Source organism: Cynara cardunculus (genome assembly GCF_001531365.2).
Source record: "Cynara cardunculus var. scolymus isolate 2C chromosome LG 17, CcrdV1, whole genome shotgun sequence".
NCBI lineage: Eukaryota > Viridiplantae > Streptophyta > Magnoliopsida > Asterales > Asteraceae > Cynara > Cynara cardunculus.
In genome coordinates this window covers 33,931,840-33,948,542 of record NC_037544.1, presented here as the reverse complement: position 1 = coordinate 33,948,542, position 16,703 = coordinate 33,931,840, and the positions used below count along the sequence as shown (strand labels likewise).

The window sequence follows — 16,703 nt, the reverse complement described above, 5'->3', positions numbered from 1 at the left end:
ATTGCATGTTTGATATTGAGAGTATTTTTTTGGTTTAAATCCATAGCAAAAAATTAAAAAGAAATGCATTTTTTTTCGAATTCTAAAAGGTAACGAGAATATTGAAATGAAAAGAAACAATGGAACGGCAAAAATATATTAATATCAATCTCTATCCGTAAGGAATTAAAAAACGAGAATTTCGATATTCCTTTTATTTATTTATTTTGTTACAAATACTCTTTTAATCAGATAAGTTTTATTCTAAAAATCAAAATCAAAATCATTAGTCTTGACATTGAATAAGCATCTTCAACAACTACTTTACAGTAAAAAAAATTAGAGATTTTAAAGATCGTTAAGCTCCAATAGTTGCTCTGAAGTAGAGGAAACAAGAGAGATTATAAATCTACAAATTTAGACAAATCTCTAAAACTCAATATTGAATAGAAGGAAATATTTTTTTAATCGTTTCCACCAATGAGGCTGAAAGATTGGGTTACAGTGAGAAGCGTAAGAAGAAATCTCCACCCTTAGATGCACAACCAAGATGGGATGCACCGAGATGCATTGGACCCTATCAAGCGCGATTCATAGATGAGTTTGAGATTAAAGTTGATTAAGGATCCAGATCCCTTCTTACGCTGAAGGATTGGGTTACAGTGAGAAGCGTAATAATGAATCTCCACCCTTAGATGCACACCAAGATAAGATGCACCGAGATGCACCTGACCCTATCAAGCATGATTCATAAGTGGGTTTAAGATTAAAGGTGATTAAGGATCTAGATCCCTTATTACGTTTATTATCTTAACTCTCTTTCTCACACGATTCTTCGTCTGAGGTTGAATATATTATTAGTTTCTTTGAAGATCTCTTTAACATGTATTAGAATAATAAATAATAATATAATTAATGTTGAAATCCACAAGCATTTGGATTTTGGAGTTGGAATATAATTTCTTCATTAATTATAATAAATAATAATATAATTAATCTTTTTTTTAGTTCTCTATTTGGGAATTTTTTGTTCAAACATATTTTTTAGAACTTACTTCAAAATAGAAAACATAAGTATTTGGCAAACTCCCTCCCAAATCTCCACAGATTACAACATGTACAGAAAGCAGAAATTGTAATTGAAAACCATTTCCAGTTTTGCAAATTTTTGTTCTATGAAAACCATTAACAAAGAAACCTGAAGCTCTAAGACAATGCTTCAGCCATGATCGAACGATGAGAGAGTTGCTGTTCGTAAAGCTGCCGGAAAATGCGGTATTTAGCATCATGGTACTTCTTCACTCTCGGGTCTTTCGATGGATAGATAATCTGTAAATATGGAAGAAAAAGAAACGGTCACATACCCTCGATTTGAATCTTTTCAAGTTTTTTGCCTTTTCGTGTGCTAAGTCAATGCTTTACGTATGATTGGACACATAGTTTAAGAAACATGATCGACTACGTGGAACAAGATCATTATCATTGTTGTGTTCTAAAGATTATATGGACAAGGGTCAGGTTTCAGTGAGAACAACCCCTTTTCATGAGAATGTGAGAAAACATGAAGGTATCCTTATATTGTGTGATTGTTTGCCGTAACAACTGTGAAGATACATTTATAATTTGTGAAGATTACCACATTCACATAATATAATGTAACCTTCCAATACACAGTTGAACATGATGAGAGAGTTGCAATCTTCACACAATATAAAGGCGTTCACACTTGTTTTCACCTTCTCACAAAAGTGAATTTCTCACATGGTCCTAACTCGTATAGACAAATAGGTAAGTTTAGCTTAAATGTTTCCATAAAAAAGAACAAACCAAACGAACCTAATATGTATCTCATTCAGAACTAGAGTATGGGGGGTGTGAAGACATGTCCTCTATCCCAAAGGGTAGAGCAGCTGATACCGTAAAACCCCCGACTTAAAAATGCAAGCAAAAAAGTAAGACGAATAAAGACTAGTAAATAGTCGGCAACTATAAAAAGAAATAGGAGTACAAATTGTAGACAAGAGTCCAATTCACAAGAAACCTATTAGAAAACTGGAGGAAAATATTCTGATAGAAATTACTTTCCTCCCCAAAATCTGCATGCACCGGCTTAGCGGTAACGGTTACCAGTAGAGCCTAGCCTCCAAGGAGGGTGTATGAGTTCATTTGCCATATATAAATATTATATACTTTAAAAAAGCGTCTGCATGCACTAGGATGGCCTTCTTTTACACAATCACACAACTTCCTCCCCAGATATGAACATACTTCGTGTCTAAATAAATACCATTATACATGGCAAAGGATCGTGTGAGAAGAAAAGTTAAAGTGAGAAGCGTAAGAAGGGATCTGGACTATTGAGCACCATTAATCTCAAACCCACCCATAAATCGCGCTTGATACGGGAATTGATCTAGTGCATCTCATCCTAATGTGCATCCGAAGGTGGAAATCCCTTCTTATGCTTCTCACCTAACTCTCATTCTCACCGGAACCCAATTCTTACGCTTCTCACCCAACTCTCATTCTCAGCGGAACCCAACCCTATTCTACATTTTGTCTCTTGATAATAGCATCATGGCCTATATGTATGAGTGTATGAATTGTATGGACATGGGATCTTATGATCAAAGACAATTTTCATGAGACCAGTGAGACACATTGTGAGCACTTGGATACGTTTTTTAGATCTCACGGAACCTTTATAGAAAAACACAGGACCTTCACAGCTGTCACATGAAAAACACACCAACACTTCACAAGAAGCACACACCAAACATTCATGGTGTGAATCCGAACTTTCACAGTGTGTCTCACGGTCTTACGAAAAACGACTGGTCTCACGAAAACCCAGCCCTACATGTATATAGGTATATGCATAAATACTAGCACACACTTCCCTCCCTGGATGGCCAAACATTTTTTTATATCTAGAAGGATCATACACAAAGGACACCCTCCCATGTCCCAACCCAACCCCAAATACATACACATGGATATATACCAGCCATAACAGCTTGTAGGCCTATAGAAAAAAAGAGCATACTGTACTAAAAATGTCGAAAACTATTTGCCCAGCAGGCAGGTCTGGCTATATCTGCAGGGGTTCAGTTTTCTCCCCAGGTCCTAGGGAAGTTTTGAGTTTTGACCTAGACCAACCTATTTTCCAAGTACATGGCATTCAAAGTGGAGCCCAGGGGAGTAAATTAATTGCTTATTTGTCATGGCATGGCCTATAATTCTCCTCCTGTTCGTTTCATTGTGGGTGGACTCATCGAAGAGGTTAGATTGTTATAACGTTTTGTCTATAAGAATCATCAAGATTTAATCTCCATTAGAAATCATCCCAAGGGCATTACTCAAGTATCTAGGAGCAACGCCTGTGTAAACTTAATCCATACAAGAATCTGAACTCAAGAAATCCAGTCCAATAATCAAGTCTGTATAATTTGTCAATGACCAAGTTTTTCCATTTTATGATCCATGTTAGGGACGGATGTGGGTGCAACTACCCAGCAATCTAGTTTTGATTGCTAGCAACCTGAAGGAGCCAAGAAATTCAGGAGCGAGAAATGCTTTCACTAAAGCAAGATGCATTACCAAAAAACTCCATCCATTTATATCCGTTGCTTTTGCATCAATTTCTTTACGCACTTATGCAGAATAAAAAACAATATAAGAAAAATGTTAATTTCTTGCATAGAAAAATTCATCAGACTGATGACACTACTACATACCTGACCGGCTGCATTCAGTGCCTTCATGGCCTCTCTGAGGCTAGAATATTTTTTTGCAGCAACAGCACCAAGAATGGCAGCACCTAATAGCACTGACTCATTTTCCCGTGGAAGAATTATACGGCAACCTTATAATATGTTGGGAAAACCTTAATTTAGTCGATATGCATACTGGAATCTGAATGTTAAATGATATTCATGTATAAATTGACAATGCATGCATCTAGAGCAAAATTTAACCTACATATGGTTAGAATGACCATTAATCAGTGACATGTCATAAGGATTTCAGTTTTAACAGACTACTCTGTTTAAATGTACTCATATTCCCAAAATCTCGATGCAGAAAGTGCAGCAAACTTGATCAGTTATCATGTAAAAATTAGTTATGATTTTGATGCAGTCTTGGTGAGGCATCTTATGGTCCAAAAAGTGAGGTATCTTCGTTCAAAACTAGTTTTATTGGTAAACATGGGTGTCCGGGCCAGCTTGCGCACATCTAGACTAATCCCCTGGAGCCAAGAAGTGGCCCTGAGGAGACTCGGACTAGCGACCTATAGAGAGGAGCCCCAAATCCTAGCCTTTATTTGCCAGTTCGGTTGACCCTCAAGGCTTGTTCAAACTAGTTGGGCTAGGTCGAAAAAGGATATAGAAAATTCTGATTTCATGAAAAGCTGCGATGAAGAAGCCTGATTGTATACTCGAACACATGTTTTGAGCTTCAATTTCATTTCCTAATTGACCCAATTCTAGATCATCTTCTGGAATCGTATAACTGTCAAAAGTGAGTGACTGTTCATCGGAACTGTTATAGTCCGAAATATCTGCGAGATCGGGGTCACAATTGGGTATTATGGACTACTGTGTAATGACTGGTCCATTTGGAAGGGGGGGGGGGAATCAGAGAGAAAGAAAGAGAGAGACCTATGATATCAGCATGCTCTTGAATGAACAATGAATTCTTTGAAAGTCCACCAGAAGCGAACAGTGTATCAATCTGAAAACACGTGCAAAAGGGATAGTTGAAAGTTCCAGGTTTAATATACGATGCAAGTTAAAACAAAGAAATATATCCATATTCATATATTAACTGCAAGTTGATTTGAAAACCCTAAATATTTTGAGAACCAACTATTCATGATGAATATCGTGAATTCATGATACATATTCATGACATCATCATGAAAATTGAAAAAGCATGATGAACAATCTTCATGAATATTTAGGTATATTCATCATGAATAATTCATGAATAGTTGGTTCTCATGGTTCTCATAATATTTACGGTTTCTAAATGCACTTTCCCCTATATATTAAATATTTAAGAATCAAAAGTGAACTCTAAATGGAGGTAGTATGTATTATGAAAACAAAAGGTAATTAATATTAATGTGTTTGACTGAAGTAATATACATTGCATATAACACCGTATATGGTATTATAACATAAGCACATTATTAAGCCTAAGCCTTGTCAACTTTTACTGTGTTCCCATGATAATCTAAGCTATCCTATAAAAAGTATTGGTTATTTCACCTCTTGTCCTTCATCTCAAAGGTATAAGACATAAACTTCTCTTCAAATGTTTAGAATTAAATTTAATTTTTTGATTTGTAAAGCATCTACCAGTTATGCTTTAAATGACCAAAATCATCCCTCTTGTATCCCCAATTCAATATCCATAGTAATCTGGAATGCAGTCATATAGTTGCACCCATGTGCATCAAAAAGCACCAAATACAAGGAATCAACAAGGGTTAGAAGCATCCTGCTTCCTAGACCTCGATGTTTTTCTTCTCTCTATATAGTCAAACGACTTCAACAACTTCCTATCAATGGAACACTTTAACAATTTGGATGTCCAAAAAGACATCGAAATTCAATCATTTTTGGGTTGGAGAGCAATGGTTTGGGAGAAGCTCGAGTCTGTCAAAGTTGTCAAATCAAAGCCCCAAAACAACTGGCTATATTGAAATACAGATCAGATTACTCAAAAGAAGAGAGTTTAATTGAGCATGTAAAGAAAGAATCAAACAGGTGGCCCAAGAAAACTTTTGCTACTTACAGAGTCTACTATACATCACAAATACAACTATTTAACATAAAAAGGTAGGCATTGGGACAAAAAATTGTCAAAGTCAAACAGTAATGTCCTTGCTGCATTATAGATGAAGGGGCTTAATCATTTGAGAACTCCAAAATTTGTGAGATCCATTATGACTTTTACCTTAAGGCTTTGTTTAACATGATTATTTTCCATCTACGTTAGTATTTAGTATATTGATTAACATATATTTGTTTCAGAATGTGATTGTTTCTTATGTATTCGGTTCACAATGTGAAACTTTTTTACATGTATTTTTTGCTTCACAAACACGCCAAAAAGGTCCACATTGTGAACCGAGTACATGTGAAACAAACACATCGTGAAACACACACATAGTGAAACAAACACATTGTGAAACAAACACATTGTGAAACAAACACATTGTGAAACAAATAAAAGTTAATCGATATTCTAAATCCTAGTCTTCAATGAAAAAAAATCATATGAAATAGCACATGATGCATTAGTTCTCAAGTTTATCACTATTTCATGGGTTCTCAAAAGAAGGTTCCCCAATAGGACGAATACATCACACACAAGTGAAACAAGGGCTAGCATCAACAAAAGGCATATAGATAATCATTGCTCGTGGAATTTAATTTTGGCAATAGTATGTACTCTTGAAACAAAAGACATTGTGAATGTTCATCAGCCACTTGAACCTAATAACTGGTTTTTATCTAACTAAACCCATTAAAGATCACAGCATTGTTATGCACCATATTGCCAACAGATCCCACTCTTCAACAAGTTATGTTTGCCTTTAACAACTTTTGGCAGCCGAGCATGCACAAATAGCTAGCATTGCTTTGACAAGTTTACATCCATTATTTCCAATTCAAAATTACTGCCCTTAAAACCAAATCAAACCAACCAAGCTCGGTATATTGCACCCGGAGGTGGGGTCTGGGGGTGAATGTACACAAACCTGACCTCTACCCCGAATAGTAGTCTTTGTTTCTGTGAAGCCCCTGGCTTGTGCATCATGTGCAAGAAAAAAGGGTAAAGCTTGCTCAAAAAGAACATTAAAAAATGAAGAACTTGAAAACAAGAAAGGCAGTACTAAATAATTTAGAAGTAAGCAACAAAATTCAAACAAATAAACAAACAGAACATACAAACAGAAGCATGTACAATAAAACATAACCAAGGTAGGAAGGACTATACACCCCTAGTCTAACCTGGGATTCAAGGGGTCTTATTGTCGGCTCACTAACATTGCCCCCATACTCTACCTCTCCAAATTCCTACCCCTAGTCTGCTAACCGAATCTTGCGTCTCCAAGAACTCCTATTGTTAGTGCCCTTCTCTATTGTTAATAATAGCTAAGGGAATAGAGGGGTTAGTCTAGAAGAAGCCATTCACCCAAAATAATTTACTTCTTTGGTCATTAGAGTATGTGAGGCTTTGCAAACACTAAGTAGAAAGAGAACACCTTTCTTATTCCCTCCCATGGTGGATCAGACCAATGGTGTTTCTCCTGCTTGATATAAGGTCCAAGTTTTGACTTTTGGCGCACCTTGCACAAGCCGCGGATCTTCATGGAAACAGCCGCTAGTCAGGTCTGCGTACAACCCCCCCCAAAAAAAAAAGACCCCACCTCCAAGTGCGAAATACTAGTTTGTTTTGTTTTTTTTGAAGTATATAATATTTATATACGGCAAATGCAACAAATAAACTCATACACCCTCCTCACCTTTGGTGAGGTTTGAACCCCTGACCTCCTAGGAGGCCAAGGACTACCACTAGGCCAAAGGCCCTTCCGTTGGGTTTGTTTTGTTTTGGTTTGGTTTTTCAGACTTTTCCTACATGACTTGCGATGAATTGGTCTCAACTAATCAACACATTTTTCCTGAGTATACTGACACACACACATACTAAAAGTACTCTTACTTTATGTCCATGCTCATTGCAATGCTCTATTATATGGCGTGTACCATATGCAAGGCCCTGTACGGTGGCAAAGTATTGAAGAGCCAACTGTCTTTCATTTGAATCAAGATTTAAACCGCATATCATTCCTTTCGCCTTTGGGTCTGCAATGGGAGACCTAAAGCAAAGAGTTAAACTTTAGCTGACTTGACTAGAGATATACATATGTGTTAATACGGCATTTTACCTGTTACCATGGAAATCAGGAAGGATATGTAGATCAGCTGTTAAAGCAGCGATAAATGGAGTGTCCATGTCATGCATCATTTGTTCTAGTAGCTTGTTCAACATTTGAAACAGAGAAATATCTAGAAGATATACATGAATTTAGAACCAGCATAGCATTTCTAAGGAAAAAGATAACAAGTACGGAATAAAAGGCAAATGCTCCCCCCTTTCAAATTAAAAATGCCTTGTGGCTTTTGGATTTGTCCCAATTTATATGACACCTTAGGATTTCTCCAACTTTTAAAATGACACCTTCTCATTTCTGATAAGTTGAAAAGACGCTCAACTGCAAGTCGGAATTCTTTCCTGGATACTTCTTTCTCGTGATCATCAATTTTTGCCAACTAATGAGCATCACTCAATTTTATTTTGTTATTAAAAGTCTAGCAATGGCCCAAAGTTCTAGCAAACCTAGTCCGCCTAAACTGTGAAAACAAGGTTCTGGGAGAGCAATACATGTGTCGTGCTGCTAGGCAAAACAGAGACATAATCTTAGCAGATACTTGAAAACAAAATGATGATGAAATCTTACAAATGATTTTCAATTATGAGTTGACTATTTACATAACAAGATTGTAAACAACTGCCAAATCATGTGAGGTCGTCTTGTTTGCAGTAAAAGATGTTCTGATCCCTTTGACTTGGCTTCTCATGGTATAAGCATATACATGAAACTGCTAATTTGGTAAAACGGCACATTGCAATGCACACTTTTCTTGAGGATATCCAAACTAGGGGAGATGGACATTATACAAGAGACAGAAGATCAAGCATCAGTCTGTTCAGGTTTAGCTCTGTAACGAATGCAGATTCAACTCTAATAACAAAGTACAACTTTCCCAAGACAGACTCCAAATCATAAACTGCAAGTGCTAAACAAAGGTCTGCTAGGACTTAGTTGGTAATGACATGAATTTTGTGATTAAAACATCAAGGTCAAATTTATCTATACGATGATGTTGAACAAGTCCAAATAACAAGCCATGCTGAAGGATCATGCAAAAGCTTTGTTCCTTCTCCAGGATAGTCAACAAGAGTAGAAAGCCTTCAGAATAAGTTGCAAGTAACATCACAATTTTCAAAAATTCAATCGATGTACAACTCTTACTTTGGGAAGCAGCACGATCTGCAAGATGTGAAGAGGCGACATGATTATCAACTATATAATCCAATAGTGCACCAGTTGCACTCTGACCACCTTCAGTGAGCCAATACTCAGGAACCATAGCTAGACATATTCAAAACAAAGAGAAAATATGAATAAAACTTTACAAGGGGAAAAAGAAGCACAGAAGGACAAGCAGAAAAGGTATACTTGTAAGTTGATTCTAATGTTTACAGCAAGACATGACATGGTTACTGGCAGTTAAAATAGACATGAGATCATGGTACCATGCACAGAAATGCGATACTGTAGAATAATCTGTGGATATGGATTAGTTGATAGTTGTAGATAGACTCTGATAAGAAAGCTTCTATAGATCAGTCTTTATCCCATATTATTAGGAGTTGTATTTTATCTCATTCTCCCTACTTGTATATATATTCCCTTATGTTGTAACCCAATATACAGCAGAAAATATTATTCTTCCTGCACCTCTAAAGCTTTTAGATATTATGTCTGGAAAACGATATATGTTGTATTATTCTGCAGCACCAATTATTTAGGCAATAAATGAAAGACATATATGGAACAGATGTTTAGGAATTAGGATGTCTCATGATCCTTCCTGTCCCTAGCTTAAAGATTCCTTTAAGCGGCTATGTGCTCATGGAGTATAGTTATTAATGTGTCAAGAAGAAGATCCGCAAATATGTAATGTAACTAATTAGAATTAAACAACTACCAGGATCCACCATTCCACCACTAATTAGACTAGCTCTCCCTATTGAGTTGTAGCACTTGTTTACTATAGAAATAGCAAGTTCAAAATCTTCCTAAGTCTTACCATATTGATGGAGGCCAAACTAATGTCGACTGCAACAGCACGGTTTGAGTTTATTCGCCACTGAGCAATGGAACTCTTGGAACACAAAAGGAATGCATTCTCAGTAAAAGAAATAGGGAGAGACGATATGAATACTAGAATAGAAGGAACTAGATTGGAGGGACATATTAAGAGAGGGGAGAGACGAGAGAGAACACACATTCAGCAATGCTGGGATGAGATATTGATCTGCACAACCAACTTCATCAACTAGAAGAAAGGATGCATCTCTTCCTGTCATCCAATTAGAGTCCAATAAACTAACTACTGATCTAGTGTTTTCTCCTCATAGTTACCTAATTGTACCAATTATTGAGCAACTCTCTAATCCAAACAAACCAAATGCAATTTTAAGAAAAACAAAATAATAGGATTAATGCAATTAGCTGATAGAATGATGGTAGCAGGAGGTCTTCAAGGAAATAGCCACCAAACTCTTTGGGGGTAGAGGCCAGGTCAGCTTACCAGTTACCCTCCCCAGACCCCACCTCCGGGTAGGATATACCGGATTCAATTGGTTTGGTGTAGATATAATGATGGTTTACACATTTTTAACATGATAACAGTCAAGAGCCAAAGTGTACCTGACCAAAATGGCCCCCAGACACCGGGAATAAACAATTTGCTCTTTGAGACAGCCATATGACAAGTGGAAGTTCCACACACCAGCACCATACGCCGACATATGGCGTCGTCATCAGATTCTGAGAACAAATTTTCTAATCAGGACAACACAATAATTGTATTGCATTAACAGCAGGAAAAAAATAAGGTACAACGAGGACACAATGGACCTTTACCTTCAGAGTCAGGCACACTTTCCATCACTCCAACACCACCAGCATGAGCATCAATCAGTGAAGTTCCAACTGGAGTCCCAGTTAGGAGACCCAATTCCTGAAAATTTTAATCTACTCCTGAGTATAATTAACGAAGTAGATTGTAGGAGTGGAAAATCATCTATATAATCATTAAAAGCCCTTAGACGTCAAAATCAGAACGTCCATATTCTCCCAATTCCCAACTAAAAGATTGTTGGCTTAATTAATGAACCTCAATGGCACGCCACTTGAAATCAATGTGAATTCTCCATTACAAAATTTCTTGCCTTCGCAGCATCAGGAGTCAGACCACAGCCCAGAGGATGACCAGGGAAAGCTACACTTCTTCCTGCATGTCAAAAGTTAAAATGAGTTGTTCAATGCAGGCAAGAAACTAATCAAAGAAGAACAACAGATTTAAAGAAGTAACAATCAAATTTTTTGATAAATTGGCACATATTAGAGCAATATATAGTAGTTGCTCAATATATGTTCCATAACTATATCAAATAATAAAGGTAAACAATTGAAACACAGAGTGCAAGTTAAAGGTAAAACATAAAAGCAACATGAGGAACTGAACATGGTAAAAACAAATTCAACCAAGTTCACAGATATGTAGCAGTAGCAAGTACACATGCACTCTCCTCATATTCTTTCATATTTAAAGACTCATTACTTCAAACGATAGTGGCATCCTATTTTCTGCATTCGCACAAATTTGCAACAAGACTAAGTCATCTTGGTAGTCTTATATGAAATATGGAAAAGCAACCAAAGGGCCATTAGTGGTATTTGGAAACACAACCTTCCTAGAGGTCAAGGGTTCAAACCTCACCAAAGGTGAGAAGTGTCTGTGAGTTTAATTTGCCGTTTATATGCTTAAAAAAGATGGAATAGCACTTGAACAGGGCAAAAAAGATCATCTGGAAATCAATAACATCAACCAAAAACTTCCATTCAGTAATTTAGAATGTCAACATATAACTGTTAATTCTACGTCTACCACGAGATTCAAGCAACCAAATCACCCACCTAGATCAAAAAACTCCATCTGATTAGTGAGAAGTGTAGTGTACCAAATGGCCACTTGCTTGCTTGTCCTAATAGAGTATTTACTTAATTTCTAACTTTTCCAGAGTTACCTCTGAAAAGCAACCCATGTCAAATAGTTGTTTTGATAACTCCCATCAACTTCAAAGGACTTGGTATGATAAAACATACCAATTTTGGAATGATGCCCATCCACAAGGTCACGTAAACCGATCTCTTCCCAAAAGTCATCATCCCATCCACAGGCTTCCATGTCTCGAGAGCTTTTCTCATCAACATGCTGCATGTGTGCATGACCTAGATATGTCCATTTGCAAACTGTTGTGCACATACTGCGAGTATCATCTCCTGTGGCTCTAGAAATATTATGGAGAACCAGAAAATAAACATTGAATACTTTCTCAACGTGAATGAAAAGGAGGGGTAGGTTGGATTCACAAGAAAAGATTCATCGTTCACCTGTATGACAACCAATCACTCAAGTCCATCCACCTAAATGTCATTGACCAAGATTCTTGCAAATTCTCTTTGACCCACAAAAGCTACAATAGCAGGAATAAAGTTCATTGTCAATAAAATATTGCAGAATTAGATACAAAGGTGGGGAAGAAAAGTTATTAGAGAACTCATGTACTATATGTCAACTAGACATAAATGATCAGATAACAAAACTGTGAAACATTTATAGCAGGAATGAGATAAATTGCTTGCTATTATACAAAATTTCTTAGATAAAAGAAGAGAAACTGCATGATTCGAAATGTTCCACTCAGGTGCATACAGTTAGGTACAAACTGATAATTAGCACATAAGGCATAATGGAGAAAATATTTATTTCAAACTAACTTAAAAGGTGAAGCATAAAAGTAGCACCATCAACTTAAATACCTTAGGTGGCTGCATCTCGGGAGAAATTGAACCACCACAGTACTGTAACACAGGTGAATTGCAGGAATTTATTGTTTCAGCTTGCTTTATGGCTCTATGGTCCATCCAGACTATTACATTTCTTCTTGTATCACCACTCCAAGAAACTGAAACAGGTTGACCTTCAGAGTCCACAGCAACTGCATAAGGTAATCAAGCCAGATATTAGAATCAGATCAGATGAGTAACTAGCTTCACAGCTGACATAATTGGTGTGAACTAACCAAGAGAACATGTAGCCGCAAAACCAATTCCAGTTACTTCTTCACCAGCAACATTGGAAAGGGATAAAGCTCTTTTAACAGCAGTGCAGATAGCAAGCCAAATATCAGTTGAAGATTGCTGGACTTGCAGAAATTCCAGAGAAGAATAAATACCATGTATGAATACAGGGATATCCAAACATTTGAGATCGTGTATCTTTTTTTTGCTTGACAAACCATTTCTTACTTTGCCATATGCTATCAGCTGAATGCTTCTACATAAGTCAACAACCAAAGCTAAACCACATATAACAATTTCAACAAGTTTATTTGGCATTCTCAATTGTCAGGGTAACATGTGAACCTAAGGTAGAATTCTTATTTGAAGGTACCATTGCGGGAAAAATGATGTAATATAGAATGGCATGTCAAACCAAAAATTCCAATTCCAAATACCATAAACAATAGAGAGCACCAAAAAGAAAATGCTGGTGTCTTATTATCAAAATGTTGCCTTCTGCTGAATTATTAATTGTTTTTCAGCATTATAACCTTAGATATTATTTTGTAAACATCTAAGCATGGTATTTTCATGGTCCCAATTACTACTACAGAAACTATTATTTGTTACCTCAACACAGTCGCCTTGTTTCCAAATTTGTATCGGACTGCTAGCAGACCCCAGAAGTTTTCCAGGCTCATCAAAGAGGCCTGCAACACCCCAGTAAATTATAAAAACTGCAATATGTAACAAAGGTATGGTGTTCTTCTGCATGTGCCAGAAATAAAATACTCCCTCAGTCGCAAAAAAGAATTCAACATATCCTTTTTGGTGAGTTCTCCATCCTATTTTAGTCTTTCCCATTAGTAACAATTATTTGAAATTAATAACTTTGATTGTTGGTCCACAAGTTTTTACTTTATTTTTCCGATACAAAGAAGTATTTTAAACATTTGGTCAATAGTCAAGAAACTATGTGCCAAGTCAAATATTGCATTTTTTGGGAGGGAGGGAATACCAAATTTCACAATTATTTCTTCAAAAATTAAACAAAAAGTTTCAGACTAAATAAATTTCAGGCTGCCAGACAAAGGTTATCTCTTGATAATACCAAAAAAAGGCTCGATGAAAGTAAAATGAAACCACAATCGATTATTAGAATTTTAAGATGCAAATACAAAGTTTACAATTATATTCTCCTAGAACAGTGTATGACTAAATAGAATCTAGCAACTGACTTAAAGGTAATACAGAATAACAGGATATATAAATAACAGTTTTCTGAGCCAGGGGGATGTCTTGGCAAATTGTAACACTGTACAGCAGTTGTCTATGACTAGCATACATTTAATACAGATGTACTTGATTTATGCACATAACAGTTGCACAAGCAGAGGCAGAATGTAAAACACAGAAGATTGCTATGGTAGGCTGTACAGGAAACCTTTCTCTCTTGCTTTTATTAAAGTTAATGTACATGCACATGCTAAACCGGAAAATGATAAAATCACATCAAGCAATGCCAAAAAAAGATAACCAAATCCAGTGAGCTTAAAGAGAATGAACAAAAGAAAATATAGATTTATGAGAATTATAGTATAACTTTCCACCATAGTATTTCAAGTGGATCATCAAGATCTTTTTTAGATGGAAAACACAGAGCTCCTGCCTTTCTAATCCCTATGCAAACTAAAAGACCATAATGGAAAGAATAGTTTATATACCCCCCCCAAATAAAAATTTGCAACAATCTCCGGTTTGAAATGTCCTATGGAAAATGCAACAATTCCTTTTTCAGCAAATTTCAAAGTTAAAAGTAGTTCTCTACTCATTGTATCAATGCTATAGATTTTGGCCCTTAATATCCCCTTAGTCATTGATCAATAATATTCAAGGCATTTGGCTAATCATCAAACAATTTATAACGAATAACTTCATATCATTCTTGGAACACTATAACACTCGTCGATGTCTCTAATCCTCTAAACTCAATGTTCCATTCATTCTTGGCCATTTTCTTGCACTCTCTGTTTTCACATAGTTGGCCCATTTTCCATTTGGGAGATATACAATAGGACTCAGGGAAATGGAGCCGAGAAATGATTAAGAAAAAGCAGCAAACTGAAGGAGCAAATTTCAGAATTTCAGTTGTTGGTGTATCAGTTTGAGGCTTCAATATTTGCTGAATTCTGTGACCACTGCAAGAGACAAGCATATTCCTAGTATTTCAGTTATGTATGTACATACATACATATATGTACACATATTTATCTACACATACATATACACACACAGGTGTTGCATAGGAAAGCAGAACCCAAAACTATCTGGTTCACTTGATTTTACAGTTTTATAACTCAACGGCTAATCGGCTATTGAGTTTCCTGCTGGACTCTCTCCCATCCACCTTTATGTATTCTATGCATCAAGTACTCTCCTGATGTAGATAGAGGTTGGGTTGCGGTGAGAACAACCCCTTTTCATGAAAATGTGAGAAAATGTGAAGGTACTTTTATATTGTAAGAAGGCTACAATCTCAAGATGATCTTCAACTGTCTATTGAAAGAAACAGCCCCTTAGATTGTATTTAACATTCACACAATATAAGGGTGCCTTCAGATCTCTCACAACAATCCTTCACATGATATAAATGTATTTTCATCATTTTCTCACCTTCTTACGAAAATGAAAATTTATCAAAAATGATCCTAACTCTCTCTCTCTCTCTCTCCCTATATATATATATATATATATACACACATATATATACAGGGAAAGTTCATTTAAAAACCATAAATATTTTGAGAACCATTAGGACCAACTACTCATGATGAATATACATAAATATACATGAATAGTCCACTTTATTGATGCCATCAACCTCTTAAGTAGTCCTTCTACAATAGATTTTAGTGCAATTGGTTGTTCTGGTGGTGCTACACTCCACTTCAAGATCCATAACCAAATTGTATATCTTTCAATAACATGGAGGGTATATGGCGTCACAATTTGAGCAACCAATACCGAGTACTTATCATATCTCTCATCACTTTCCCCTCCTGTCATTCATTTGTCTGGAGTGAAACCCTATTCAAACAAATTTTAATATCATTATTTCAGCAATTAAGGACAAAAGAACATCTTTGATGTAAATATAAACACTCCTGCAGAAACTCCCTTCAAAGTCTGAACATAGTGACAGTTTCATAGAAAAACCAGGCTACCTGCCTCACAAACTTATTTACTCAGTTCATACTACTCCCTTTCAAAACAAGAACTAGGTATTCAAAAGAAAACTAATATCAAATTTTGTCATAAATTCAACATCGCCAGTCTCCATTCACAACACTTACTACAAGACATCAACTCAGCTATCAAATTTTCCCGCAAAATCCTAAGAATTCGTATCAAATTTTGACACCAAAACTTAGTTGACTTCAAATGTAATTCCTTCCTATTTTATACAAAAAGTCAAATAATTACCAACAGTAGTAAGCCACCAGAATACCACCGCATATTCTGCATAATCGTCTAGTCAAAAGAAGCGTGTGTTAGAGAGAGAGAGAGAGAGAGGAGACCTGCTCGAGCGCTACCAGTGCCAACGTCAATACCAAGGAAGACGGAGCGACGAGGACGAGAAGAAGCGGCGGCGACGGTGGTGGTCATCTTGAAAGAAGCTCGGCTGGAAAACGGAAAACGGAAAACGGTGGTGGTTTGGTCGTTGCCA

General features: G+C 36.4%; 1 protein-coding gene across 3 annotated transcripts; it reads right to left on the bottom strand.

Moving 5' to 3' along the window:
• Positions 1 to 1,008: 1,008 nt before the first annotated feature.
• LOC112500180 (FGGY carbohydrate kinase domain-containing protein) lies at positions 1,009 to 16,698 on the bottom strand. Of its 3 annotated transcripts, none has more exons than XM_025103523.1 (15): positions 16,555 to 16,698; positions 13,607 to 13,686; positions 12,997 to 13,119; positions 12,734 to 12,912; positions 12,305 to 12,387; positions 12,017 to 12,201; positions 11,080 to 11,141; positions 10,772 to 10,868; positions 10,556 to 10,675; positions 9,092 to 9,211; positions 7,943 to 8,063; positions 7,717 to 7,873; positions 4,641 to 4,713; positions 3,717 to 3,844; positions 1,009 to 1,308 (listed from the first exon to the last, which is right to left on the bottom strand). In XM_025103523.1, exons 4-15 carry the CDS (start codon positions 12,836 to 12,838, stop codon positions 1,186 to 1,188), a joined length of 1,374 nt encoding a protein of 457 aa, XP_024959291.1. In that variant the 5' UTR covers positions 12,839 to 12,912; positions 12,997 to 13,119; positions 13,607 to 13,686; positions 16,555 to 16,698; the 3' UTR covers positions 1,009 to 1,185. The 3 variants fall into 3 exon arrangements, with proteins under 3 accessions (XP_024959291.1, XP_024959290.1, XP_024959289.1); XM_025103522.1 differs by having other exon boundaries at positions 12,997 to 13,114; positions 16,555 to 16,692; XM_025103521.1 differs by lacking the exons at positions 13,607 to 13,686; positions 16,555 to 16,698 and having other exon boundaries at positions 12,997 to 13,582.
• Between the last annotated feature and the right edge of the window lie 5 nt (positions 16,699 to 16,703).

Bases quoted from the DNA above. Each gene is read 5' to 3' on its own strand.
- LOC112500180 (XM_025103521.1), bottom strand. From the start codon at position 13,312: ATGCCAAATAAACTTGTTGAAATTGTTATATGTGGTTTAGCTTTGGTT. The intron at 12,388-12,733 runs GTATTTAAGTTG...CTGCTATTGTAG, and splicing joins CCGAGATGCAGCCACCTAAG to CTTTTGTGGGTCAAAGAGAA. The intron at 9,212-10,555 runs GTACACTTTGGC...GAATATGTCTAG, and splicing joins CTGGGGGCCATTTTGGTCAG to CTATGGTTCCTGAGTATTGG.